The 14,284-nt window shown below is 36.0% G+C and overlaps 1 protein-coding gene across 1 annotated transcript in view; it reads right to left on the reverse strand.

The window, feature by feature from the left end:
* THSD7A (thrombospondin type 1 domain containing 7A) overlaps positions 1-14,284 on the reverse strand; it is a 427,016-nt gene that overhangs the window by 190,780 nt on the left and 221,952 nt on the right. The window contains exons 3-4 of the mRNA XM_055314853.1: positions 6,630-6,878; positions 3,791-3,972 (exon numbers count right to left, since the gene is read on the reverse strand). Coding sequence (XP_055170828.1) covers positions 3,791-3,972; positions 6,630-6,878 — 431 coding nt within the window. The remainder of the gene's footprint in view (positions 1-3,790; positions 3,973-6,629; positions 6,879-14,284) is intronic.

Here is a 14,284-nt window from a genome sequence, read left to right on the forward strand (position 1 = left end):
CCTTTCTGTCTACCCATTCACAGTTCAACTATCCTTCCTCCCTTCCTTTTTTCCTTCTTTTCTTCCTTCCTTCCCTTCTTCCCTCCCTCCATCCATCCATTATCTTTCCATTGATCCTCCTTTCTGCTGGTTTATCTTATTATATGCCATCATACAGGCTCATTATCCAGGCTGTTTTTCTTAATAATCTCAAATCCCACAGGCCTTATCCAGATTTCAGTGTGGATTTTTTTATGTTTTCTATAAAATAATGTTCTACAGTTTCCTGATAAATACATTATATCACAGAAAGTTTCATGGTGCTTTATAACCAACACTCTTGGTTTCCCTCATTTAAAAACATGTTGAATCTGTATCAAAAGAAAGAATGTCTTGATTACTATAGCTAAAATCTACTTTCATTTCACTTTGAGCCTTCTAAACAATCAATTCATATTCATGCATCCAATGATCAACAACATTTTCACCAGCTTTCTAGCTACTGCTAACTTCTCCATGGGCAGAGCCCCTTCCTGTCATATTCTGATAAGGGTAGATTTCATGTTAGCATTATCTGAACACTCTTTACAGTCTGCTGGAATTCTGACCAGCCTGCTGGACAGAAATTGTCCAGGGTTTTACTACTAACTCTTCTAGGTAGAAACTTGTCAAACTTTTCTTCTAAAGAAGTGGTAATTTTGCTCATCTGAACGTTGTCAAGATTGGGAGGGATACCTATGGTCTATAGCAATATATGAATAAAATGTGGATACTCTTCGAAATCATGTAGATACATTTTTCTTCTTGTCTATAGACACTATCACCAACTTAATAAATATTCTCATGTATAATTCAACTGACACAGACAGGATACTAAGTTGTAAATATAATACATTTTACTTTGCGACTACTTTAATAATACATATTTTGATTTCCTGGAAATTATACATATTAGCTTCAGGGAGGAGAATTTTTATGGCTCAGTGTGGTGTGAGTCTATTAAGAATAGTGAATATACCAATGAATAAAGTGATATAATGTGGCTCCCCCCTTGTACTAATGTGATCATTATCATTCTTCTGTGTAATGTGACATGCCAAGATAATAAGGGGATTTTTTGTGAACTTCATATCACTTGTTTTCAGTAATTTTATATCAAGAAATTTTAAGTTAAAGTATTTTATTTTGGGTTAAGGTATTTTTTAATAGCATGGTTAAATGTGAAAACAAGACATTTATTCATAGAACACTTAGTGAGAATCTACAAAAGCAATTGTTTTTCATATTAACCACAATATGAATTGCTCTTGGGGTAGGTTGTTCATTGTTACACAATCAGGATTACTTGAGATCAGTACCTTCTTATTAGGATTGATTGAAGGAGTTATTTTGAGAACTTTCCCTCTCTTTATCAAGTAAGCTTTCATTCTTTCGTATTTATTAAAGGGAAATAGAATGTGAGCAATCCTCACAGCCCACAGCCTAATTACTCTCCATTCACACATATTTATAGTCTTTACATTTCACCCTTGGGATGCTGGCATATTGAATAAGTTTCCCATTGGGAAATGTTAAGTGCTTCTGGGGAGGGGGGATTCATAAAGCCTAACTTCTTAGAAAAAAAAAGCTGCAACTTTTAGGGAGAATTAACTATTTTTACAAAGACTATATGGAGCTTATTAGTATTCTTGGTATTTTAAGTGAAAGGACACAAATTCCTAAGCTATTCATGTTATATATTTATATAATAAATATTAATATTAAGCAAATCAATTATTTCCATATCCATGGATCTTTTTTTTGGTTTTGGTATTTGCTTTAGTCCAACAGACGCATCGTAACAAACATATTCTTTGTGTTTTCCTTCTTCTCTGTGACTTTTATTTTTGGTGCTCTGCCATGCTTCCACAGAGATAGGGAGAGTCCATGGCAAAATGATTAAAAAAAAAATACCTAGTTGCAATTCAGAATTCTGAGGGATCTTTTGAAAGTAATAACCCACAGGACATAATTGACATTCAGAAACTAAAATCTGATCTACTTCTAGCAATGAAATTATATTACTCTGAAAGGACTGCTATAATAAATCCAAGAGTGTTAAAAATGTAGCCATTAAAATAGCCAAAAAATATTAATGTACTAACATTACATGTTTTATGCTACTTCCTTCCAACCTCAAGATACATTAGTAGTAAAATGTATCCCTAGGCTAGATTCTTAAATGAGTTGACATGCTACGTAAAGTTAGTGGCTGCAAAACAATTAAATTTTGCAAGTTGCAAATGCAGAATTTCAGTGTTGATTTTCCATGAGTCGTTACTCACACCACTCATTTTGGGGGAAGGCAGAGGAGTCATCTTTTCTTTTGTTTATTTGAAACAGCCATTTCTGTTGGTTCTTTCCCTTCTCTTGTAGTCATCCCTCACCAGATTTTTTCTCTGAATATTCTCATTTTTGAGGTCTTTATTCTTATTCTTTTCCCTTTCCAGCCAACATATTTGCTGGAAAATACTAACCTATCCTATTTACAACTTGCCAAATACAACAACATACTCATCTTGCTTGGCAGGGTTTCTCTTTTGTTTTTGCTTTTCCTTAATGGTGTGCTTTAATACATGCTGTCTCCTCTGCCTGGAATAAAATTCCTCTTGCATTCTTGACCCACATACTATATGGAATGGGTGTGCCATCACTCAGCTACAGTGCCACTTCCTCTAAGTTTCTGTTTCTATGATACCGCTGCAGTTACTCTAAAACTCACATTGTAATGCTTTCATATTGTATTATTACTATTGGTTTGTTTGTGTGTCCTCATGATAACCACATTCCTGATACAAAATTTGTATTGGTATTTCCATCCTCACTACCTTACTCAATTTTTGGAACTCTGTTGGCAACTAATAATAAATATTTATTAAACAGTCTAATGACAAAAGCCCTGCTATTCCTCAAGGAGGGAAGATAAGAAGGTCTACTCATAACATTCCTATTTGTGGCAACTTAAGAACAACCAATTGAATATAAACTTGATCCAATAATGATTAGAATTTTAGAGCAATATTAATATATACTACATATACTTTTGGCATAATGGTCATATTGGACTCACTTATCCTTTGGCACACTTACCATATCTGATCCTCCGATTGAGATTTAACCAAAAATGTTCTAAGATATGCTTGCCAGTCAGAGGGTTTAATCAAAGGGTTTTTTAAAAAGTCATACCTTTGCATTAATTTTTGTTTTCACTGTAGTTGTATTCTGCACTTATTCTGTACTTATTCCATTTAAATTCAAATTGAAAATTTCACCCAATACCATAATTAACTTGTTTTTCAACCATATTACAAATAGCAAAAGGGGTTGCTCACAAGCAGGTTTTACATTTCATGTAAGAGAACTCTTGACTTGAGAATACGTATGAGCATTATATATATATATATTTATAAGATACTTTATTCTATTTTTAGAATTAATTACTCCTGCTAACTTTTGACTCAAGGCCTGCAGTCAGAAAATTTAAAGAGACTTGTCAGTAAATCAGAACTGACCACACAATTGGATTAAAATATTTTTTACAACCAAAATTTAAATTACTGTTCACTGTAGTGGATATCAACCATGAAGATGTGAACAGAATTATGGCTATTCATTTTCCAAATATATCCATACATCTATCTATCTATCTATCTATCTATCTATCTATCTATCTATCTATCATCTATCTATCTATCATCTATCTATCTCCCTGCAGGATGAGTTCATGCTCAGTCTCCATGTATAAGTCCTTAAGAAGAAGAAGACAGTTTACCTTCTTTGTCCTTGTGGGTGTTTAAGTGTGAGAGGAGGTTTTCATTGGCCTGCACGCAGTACACCTCTCGTGTCTGGACTCCTCCTCCACAGAGGGCTGTCTGGTTGCCCCGCCTCTTGTCCTGCTGACTGAGCAAGGGGTCCACACGGCACTCCGCCCACTCTGTAGTTCTCCAGCCATACCTACAGAAAGAAAATGCTGGCAGTGGCAACCACGTTTATTAAAACTTTGCTCTGCTCTTCTTATATTTTTTTTCTTAAGAAAATTAATCTAAAAAACACTTCCCTCTGAATCAGTCATAGACTACTACGTCTGTGGTGCAGATTCCATTTCAATTTCTTCTTTATCCTCAGCAGTGCTCCATTTGAAAAGGGGTTAAATTTAGGATGATCCTGTTTTAATTGCAATTACTGGAAGTTACTTATAAATATTTTATGAAAAGAGAGCATAATGCTGAAAACATAAAATTTTATGTTCAATTAAGCTGAACTCGGCCTTGCCCTTTCTAGATGCTTATAAACAAAGGAGGATTGAAATCTGAGAATGGAAAACATTCTAAATGACGATCCACCCAAACATTTGTTTTGCCTTTAATAAAATGCATGAAAATTACTACTTCACACTGGATCAAAATTATAATTGTGTGTTAGGATTAAAAAATATAACATAACAATTCAGAGCTTTCTCTTTATTGTCAAGAATGAGTGTTTTTCTGTAGCACTGAGAATCCCTGATGAGTGCCTGATGAATGTTGAAAAGAGCTGACGTTTCTAATCAGTGGAACACAGGAAAGACGATCTGTGGTTCTAAATTAAAGCTCCAATCAACATTATGATGTGAAAGAAATGTCGGGGGCTTGTCAGCCCAACTCATGCTTTAAGGAGATAGCCAGGGGACCATTTCCAGATGCCACTAAAGATAGAAAGTGATGGCATTTCTCCACCTCGAGGAAAATGGATATTCTAAAAGCATAAAGAAAATGGCTCATGTAGCACTTTGTGTCACTTTAACCAAGATGCTTCCTCAGTAATCAGATTAACAGCCAACACAGGTACAAATGGAGGTGCTAATGTTCATCTCAATTAGACAAAAAAGTTAAAGGGCCCTCTAGATGTCTGATCTAGGTGACTTGCTATGTCAATGGTAGAGTTTCATGACAGTGAAACTGACCTTCCCATCCATTTTTTTTTTTTACAAGTGGCTGAACACAGGTGCAGGAACATCTTGACATATGTTTATAAAGGAAGTACAGCACTCAGGTAAATGAAAAACAGCATAGATAATTAATGCCTTGAGTGAAAGGGTGGGGTGAAGGGAGACAAGGAAAGTCAAACCAAACAAGTCATTCCTTAGGGGAATTAGAATTTAAAAAATTATTTTTTATAGAATGGTGTGCAAATATAGGCCATTCTAGGATTACATTTTTCCTAAATTAAATTGGTTACACATCCTAAAATAAAAATGCTACCTTTCAAAAATGGAAAGAAAAAAGAGATTGAGAATATATATTAATTTTGTTAGTAGTATTTGAATATCTCAGAGGCTAAAGAATGAAACATCTAGCTAAAAGAAAAAAAAAAACCCTCAACAGAGAAAAAACATGGAGATCCTGACAAGTTCCTCAAGCCTGTTATAGAGAGAGAGGAACAAAGGTCAGTGGGACAAGCAGAGAAGTTAGGAAGGAAATTCCGTGCAGTTTGCAGTCATTTGTTACATCAGGAGAGAATAGATGATTTCAGAGTGCTGAGTAACTGAAGATCTCATGTAAATCATCACTATCTTTGCTATCACTTGTTATTATTGTTTGAAACAGTAGTAGTAGGATCAATTTTCCTCCTCACTGATTTGTGAGGTTTGCGTTGTGTGCGTGTTCTTTAAATGTTTGAAATATTCCAGAGAAGCTCTCAGTGAAGCTTCCACCTACCTCGGAGAAACTAAGATTCTCCAAGTTGTTTTATAAATATTCCATATTCAGACTAAGCTGAAATGTATTTATTGCCAAGATAATTCAGAGAAATGTCTTGGAAATATTTTTTTAAGGATAAAAAGAATTATGGTATGCTGCTGAATGTTTCACAATCAGTATTATTTCACCTGAATTCAACAAACATTAATTAGGCACTTAGAAAAGTGATGGATGGATAGAAAGTGATGTGCAGGACCCTGTAATGTACACTGGTGACAAACAAAGCCAAACAAGGTAAATAATCCTGTCCTCAAATAGCTTAAAGTCTCATTCTTTTGGTGTAGTATCTTACCCTCTTCAACAGGATTTGTTATCTATAGCATTGGATTTTAATAGGCCTTGCTTCATAAGCAACAGGAACCTGTCCTCTGAAAGTTTATTTTATGTTATGGAATGGGGATTGACAAACTAAGACCCAAGAACCAAATCCAACCTGTCCACTGTTTCTATAAATAATGGTTTATTGGAACATAGCCACTTATTTGTTTATATTTGATCTCCCCTCCAATGGTACTGTTGAGTCATTGCCACAGAGATACATGTGGCCCATAAAGCCTAATATACCATTTTCCCCTTTACAGAAGAAATCTATCAATCTGTATTACAGAAAATATATGAGAATTGCTGCTAAAATTCTAGACTTCATGGAAATTTGAAAATATAGCTTGCCAAAGACACATTTATTCTGTAAAAGCAGAATTTTTTAAAGACAGTGTTTGTAAAATGGCATTTTATTTTTTTCCCACTTAGAATTTGTAAAAATCACTATTTCTCAACACACTATTCAGTTAAAGTCAAATGTGTAAGTGAATCTGGGGAGACACGCAATCTGGGGAAACTTCATAGACGAAACTACAGTCCCTAATTACTCACGTGGCACAGGGGGCAACTGCATCTCCTTGAGACACACAGGGTTCTTTTTCTTCAAGTTCTGGACACTCTTTCTCGCTGCCAATAGGAAACTGCCTAATGATCCGCGTCCTGACGCGATTGCCTCTGGGGGATGTCATGTCATGGCATGTTTTTGAGCAGGGACTCCATTCTGACCACTCTGACACCTGGCACTCTTTGGTGATCACACAGGACTGGAAGGTCATTGGCAGCTTCTCTTGCCGGCAAAAGCTGCAAAAGAACATTGGTATTCTCATCACAGACTAATAAGCAGTTATGAACTTTGTCTTCTACACTCTAGAGTAAAATAAGCTTGGACATTTTTATTTCTACTTGGAGGTACAATTCCAATTTCATTGAAAATATATCAACATTTATGATGTGTAAAAGCAGTTAGACTCAAAGCTAACATTTGCATTTCCTCCTATTTTCTAAGAGCTGTTAAACTATTCATAGGAAATAGAAAATAAAGGGACTAAACAAAATTAACTGGAACTAAAGTTCACCATATTGTTCACTTCACTCATTCCAGACTTGTTTTAATTTAGAAGATGTGAAACCAAGAGCTGTTAACATATAATTTTCATTGTTGAGTGATTTAAACAAACATGCCTGGCTAACTTAATACAATACTGTTTTAGATAGAAAATATAAATAAATACAAATTTAACATTATTTTTAACATCATTTGAAGATTTAGCTGCCACTTACAATGATAATGTATGCTTATTCAAATAGATCAACTTTTCTAGTTCACACTTTAATATACAACATACATATGGGTATCTTAAATATATCATAAACATTAGATAGAAGTCTATTTATGTATTAAAGAATACTCTCTAAATAGATCTCCCATATTTACTTATGAGTAAAGTATTTATGTTCAAACTTTTCTTTCTCTACTCCTACTTGAGTTAAAGGGATGTTGGAATCTAAGTTGAAACGTATACACATGAAGATGATGTTATGAATGCCAATGACTACAGGCATATGCACTTTGAGTGGTTTTCCTGGAATTGGATGGCCTTGAGCTGATTCTTAGTTGAACTCTTGCCCATTCTCAATAACCAATAGTGCATGTTTACAAGACACAGGCAGCCTGTCGCCATGATAGAGCCATCTGTTCTAGTGGGAGAATGCACTGATAATCCTGTCCTGTCATTCAGGTGCTATATTTAACTATGGTAATTAACCATACCGAGAGGCAGGTCCATTCTAATGCAACAACTCACATTCAATCTTCTTAATTCTACTGGCATGTGTACGAAAATTGCATTCCTAGGAGACAATTAGGGCTCAAAGCATCAAAGTCAATTTGTCTGAGTTGAGACGTCTGGGAAGAAGAATCATCCGAGAATGGTGGTTAAAGGGCCTTGTGAGTCAGCTCTGTTTTTCTTATAACAACAGAGAGAATCAAAATCCAATTTTTACTCAAATAGCATGTATGGAGTATTAATAATACATTAGGTACAATACTAATTACAGAACAAAACTTCCTCTGTAATGAGTAAGTTTGCACTTTTACACTTATGAGTTCATTCAGAAAAATCAGGCAAGATATGGCTAAATCATTACCTCTATAATACCTCTCTTTACACAATTCTCCATATTTAATTTCCCCTTAGATAATTTCTTATCTTTCATGAGATTGTCTTCATGTAAACAGGCATATATTATCCACCATATAATACTTCCTAAATTCATGTTTCCATGTTCCAGGCAGAGGCATTAACCATTCCTTTCAATCTTTTGCAGAGAATTTGACCATCAGTTAACCACCTCTAGTTAATTACCCTGGTAATCTGATAAAAGTTGAGAAGTCAGCTATGCTACTACACTGTATTATTTTTGACAAAATGACCCCTTGGGATAAATTCCACTTGCAGTGGGGAAACTACAAATATCTGGTAGATGGCCACAGTTTTGGGCTTCCGTGAATGTGGCAACTCTTAGAACAGGGCTTGTTTTTATAGGGACCTTGCAGGCTATGACAATGAGGTTGCCTCAAGAGATACCAGATGAGACTTTTAAGCCAGGGCAGTTCTTAGGTCTTTCTGATGTAGAACTTTTCTTCCATTTGGGTTGTGCTGCATGGATTTCTATGAGGATTCCCACCAGATGAGGAATGTCTGATGCTAGCTAGGATCAGGTCAAGTTTCAATTCTATATCCTTCTAAGCAGACCTGATGCCAAATGTAGTCTCTGGTAGTCATGTGGGTCTTGTGTATGTGTAACCTAAGTTTTAAACTTCATTTGAGACTCCCAACAATCCTCTATGGACATACCATTATTATTTCCATTTTATAGGGAAGGAGTCTCCAAAAGGTTAGGGAACATGGTCAAGATCATATAGCTAGTAAGTAGGAGATTAGAATTTTAACTTGGATTTTTAAAAATCAGAGCCCATTTTCTCAACCAGTCTTCCCTACTTCTCACAATTTAAGCTATAAATATTGGTTTGTTAGAGCAAATGCTGTAGCTGAGGCCAATGCCAAAGTTACTTGCTGATTGTCAATCAGCTAAGTATTGCTATTTCACTGCTCCGGGATTGTACTATCCATGTACTTTGTAAATGCGCTGCTTGTCCTCAGGAAGAATTAGTAATTATGGAAAAATCAAAACAAATATATTTCCTTGATAAATTTTAATTTTCAGGACAGGTCCTACATATGAGAAACTAGAACAGACACAAAATAGCATTAAGTTACATATATTAATATATGACATATATATTATTCACCCATCAATCTATTGTCTTTCCTGTAATTTTCCAATACCCCAATTATTTCAACAAATTGTATTAATTCTACTTAATATTGGGCTTTGGGTGTACAAAGTCAAGATTAATTAAGTTGCAAGCATATACTTCTGCTTGGGGAGGTACGGAAGATTATATGAAGTAGTAGGTCAATATGGTGAATTTTAAACAATGCATATTATTTAATTTAATGCAAAAAACGTGTTAATCATTAGGAATTTTCAGATTAAGAGAAAGAATTTGTGGAGGTATGAAATAAAAGAGCAACTGGTTGATGGGGAAAACAGATTTTTTCTTTGGCCTCAATGTAAGGAGTTTGTGTTGTATGGTAGAAATAGGAGTGGAACTGAAAAGTAGGTCAGATCAACGGCAGTTAGGTCTATCCAGAAAAGCACTTCCTGTGGATGATTGCACCACTGAAAATTGTGCAGCAAAAAGGAGATGGTATTTGTATTTTGTATACATTTTAATGGTGAGGTAGAGGGTGGAATATCAGGACACAAGATAGGAGATGAAGGCTACGATGATGATTATGATGATGTCACTGACATAATGCACATATCAATAAATACAAACATGTATTGAGTGCTAACTATGGACAGGTAATGCTTGAGCTGAGAGGTATGATCATGAATATGAGATTAACCATTATTGAATGTCTACTATAAGACATGCCCTGTGTTGAGTTTTACCTAGAATATCTAATTGTAATCCTTATAACTACTCTGTAAGGTAGAAAGCCATTTGTTTAAGATAAGGAAATACAATCTAAATGTCTCCCCTAAATCCAGCAAATAACAGAAGGATGATTCCAACTAAATCTTTCTGCTTATGAGGCTTATAAAGGTGCCAACCAAAGTGATAGCAATAGAAATTAAAAGGAGTTACCAGCTGTAAGAAAAAAGGAGTTAGAATCCATGCAACCTGATGGATATTTGAAAGGGTGAAAAGAATATGAAACATTAAATAACTTGGAGGTTTCTAGCAATCTCATGAGCAGCACTGTATTTTTTTTTGAATGGGGAGCATGGAATGAGAAGCAAGTTCCTGGCAGTGGATAAATCAGTTTATCATTAATGTCTTGATTTGATATGGACATATCCAAGATATACCCAACCAGCTAACGTTCAGTAGGCAGATCCAGAAACAAAGGTTGGAATTAATTGAAAGTTCTGAATGGCTTATATACTTGTAATAATCATGAGCACATCAGAGCTGAAGGTCAAGGCAATAGGAGTATCTGAAGACACACAGTGCGGTACATTTTAGACCTTGGTATGACCATTTTGTGATTGTTGGCGAGATTAAATAGGGTCACAGAATGATCCACGGTTACTAAATTATTCAGCTGCCATTTGTACTAGTCTTTCCTTTATTCTGGCCATGCAAAAAGTTGACCCTAAGAGCTTAGAGGAACTATACATCCTGATTCATTAAGGTTTTCATGAGAACATGCCCCTTCTCAGAAAGTAACAGGCAAGGGTGGTCTGAGAGAAGATGTGATGGTCACTGTGACATTTTCCTTTTCCTTTACATGCTATGTTCAGGATAGCCTGGATGGCCAAGACTTAATGGAAAAAAAGCTGGGCTTTGAGACAGAAGCAGATGTTAGTTAGCATACCTTACATCAGACAGAAGCATTCAAACATGTACTGAATGCTTACTATGGACAGGCAATAAACCAGATAAATACTGAGGAAAAAAAAGAAATAGTGGAAAGTAGAGTTCAGTACCTGTCTTGAAGAAACTTTACAAGAGATGATAGAGCACAGATATTTTTTACAGTTACTTTTAAGCTGCAATGAGCCACATCATTGACATTTTAATTTCAGGTCAGGGTTAAAACTGATAAATTGTAAATTTCAGTTTTGGTAATTCAAGTTATTCAAGTTCACAAAAATAGAATGCAATTGAATTCAAATCCTTTTTTCCCAAAATTATTTCTGTAGTCCAGTCATAACATCAAGGGCACTTAGGTGGCTCAGTGGTTGAGCATCTACTTTCCACTGAGGTTGTGATCCCAGGGTCCTGGGATCGAGTTCTGCATCAGGCTCCCCATGGGGAGCACGCTTCTCCCTCTGCCTATGTCTCTGCCTCCCTCTCTGTGTCTCTCATAAATAAATAAATAAAATCTTTAAAAAAAAACTTAATAGTCATAACATCCGTGGAAATATACCTTCTTTCTAAAGGTAGTCTAATCTGTCTCCTAAAATACCATTATCATTCTTTAGCTTCTTAAAGAGAAACTTCTAAGTAACCCCATTTCCTCAGGATTTAACCTCAACTTTCTTTTCTGGTATCCAAAGCTCTCTGTTATCTGTCACTGCACCAATGCCCTCCCTCAGATTGTCACTCAGCCAGTAGCGTGGAGCCCTGCCCGCTCTTCTCACTGAATTCACAAATGAGTAGTCCCATTCTTCTACCCACTTCTGTCTACACTGATTCTACAGGACTGCTACATGGAACCCCATCTGCCATCTTCTTTGCTTCTCTGAAGCAAGCTCTCTCCACATTCAGGTAGCATGTCTATAATGCTCAGGAAAAGTCTCCAAATGTGGCCTGAAGCACCTCTGCCACAAAAAATACCAGGTGAAAATAGTTCCTCTTCACGGGAAGCAAATAAAATTATAGACTGAAGATCCGGCATCATAAGCTATTAGTAAAAGATAAGTGTGTTTTAAAATAGATGGGCTGAATGCACTGAGGGGGGCAAAAAAGTGGCACCTTGCAAATCCCACTTAAAACCTCTTTGCTTTGAATTCTCCTTTAATCCTCCCCTCCTCTTCTTCTCTCTTGATAAAGACAAACAAAAAACAACTGTTCATAATAAGGCAAAAAACAAAAGAAAAAAGAAAAAAAATATGGTTGGATGTCATCATGGCACTTTGTTTCTAATCTAGGGGAAGTAATAAATTAGTCAGAGTAGCTTCTCCTTGTCTTGCTGCAGACTAACATCTGTAGTCTAGGTCCCTGGAGATGGAAATTGTTTCTAAGGCTAGAATTTGGCTACTCAAAGTCAGATGTGTGGACCAACCATTGTAACTAACTGGGAGCTTATTAGGCATATAGAATCTCAGGTCACTGGGCTGTACTATGGGATCAGAATTAGTATTTTAAAAATGTTTTCAGCTGATCTAGAAGCAGAATAAAGTTTGAGAATATTGTTCTCGACAAGCTAACTCCCAACCACTCCGAAAACATGAGCCATCCCATATTTATAGTTGGCAAATAAATCTTTATCAGATTTACCCTTACTTCTTATATAACAGAAACTGAGTAGATCACACAATAAGATTTATTACCAGATATTAGATGGTTTATAAAATAATTGGGTAGGCTAGAGGAAAAGGCATCTAAGCCAAGCTTCCAGGACAACTTCTAACCCTCAGTATCATATCGCCATTTCTCTCATCTTTAAAGCTGCCTTTGTGGCTACAGGAAGCCACTTATCTGGCACAAACTACCCTGTGAAATGGGAACTTCTGTCTTTTCCTAAGGATCTCAACACAGATTCCAGGCCAAGCACTAGCACATTATTGGAATCTAAATCACACACACATAAAAAAAATACAGGAATCTAAATCACATCCAGGCTGCAAGCAACTTTGAAAAATATGATACAGTTTTCGGCCTTACTAGGACAGAAAATCCCACAAAAGCAGTGCTATTCAAAATGTGATCCACAGATGAGGGCAACTGTTTGTTAAGGGTATGCAATGAGCTAAGCACAAGAGTTAAAAGCAAGTACTGAGGCATTTTTAAAGCAGTTTGAAGTTTGCAAGACCCAAGCACATGATCTTTGTATGCAATTTGATGAACAGGATACAGGCCAGTTCCGAGGTGTAGATGTAGAATTCCGAGGTGAGATGCATATGGCATGAGCTATATTCTAAATGTATACAATGGGACCGTGTTTTTTGATCAGTAAGAAAGCAAGTAAACACAAAAATAAAACCAGTAAATGACTTCGGATCCTTTGCTGTAGAGAGCTTGAGAAGCTCTGCACTGGGGGAGTGGGATGGGATGATTGATGACCCAGCCCATCTGTGGTACCCCCTGAATCCAGCTCAATTCCTACTCCACGAGGCCTATAGAATGTGATGAGCACAGGGACTTTTCAGAAACATAAATCACTTTGGCACTTAAGAACATATTATCTGTAAATAAGATTCATGGTAATGTATCTTTTTTAGTTCATGTAGAATTAGTCTATAAGCACTTATAAAATTCTCACTGAATTTTTGAAAAGATTTCATTTATTTATTTGGGAGAGAGAGAGAGAGCACAGAGTGAGAGAGAGAGAGCATGAGCAGAGGTGGGGACGGGTAGAGGGAGAGAAAGAAGCAGATTCCATGCTAAACAGGAAGTCTGATGTGGGGAGCTCAATCCCAGGCCTCTGGGATCATGACCTGAGCCAAAGGCAGACATTTAACTGACTGAGCCATCCAGGTGCCCCCAAACCGTAAATTCTTACTGAATTAAAGACCATGTTTTCTTCCTATAAAGATGCAAATGAATTAAAGAATACTATTCATGTTACAGGAGAATTTTCTATATAAAGAATTTTACCCTAAATCTTCTTGTAATATTAACAAGCATCCCCAAATTTTGTAATATGAAAAAATACAATTTGGTGTTCAGAGTAGATAAAAATATCAGTTAGTATAATGGGAAACATATGTGTAGGCTTGAATACTCTGTTCTAACAGCACGGTACATATTTAATTTGATTAAGTTTTTTTTTTTCCAGAAATGAAATGGTTGTCCCAATACTGGCCAGAAAAATGTAAGGGCAATGGGACTTAAGCCACTTAAAGAGTATTACTGTAACTCTACAAACTTCCTGAGAATAAGAGGACATGCTTTCTGAGGTAGA

This window comes from Nyctereutes procyonoides, unplaced genomic scaffold (genome assembly GCF_905146905.1).
Source record: "Nyctereutes procyonoides isolate TBG_1078 unplaced genomic scaffold, NYPRO_anot_genome, whole genome shotgun sequence".
Taxonomy (NCBI): Eukaryota; Metazoa; Chordata; class Mammalia; order Carnivora; family Canidae; genus Nyctereutes; species Nyctereutes procyonoides.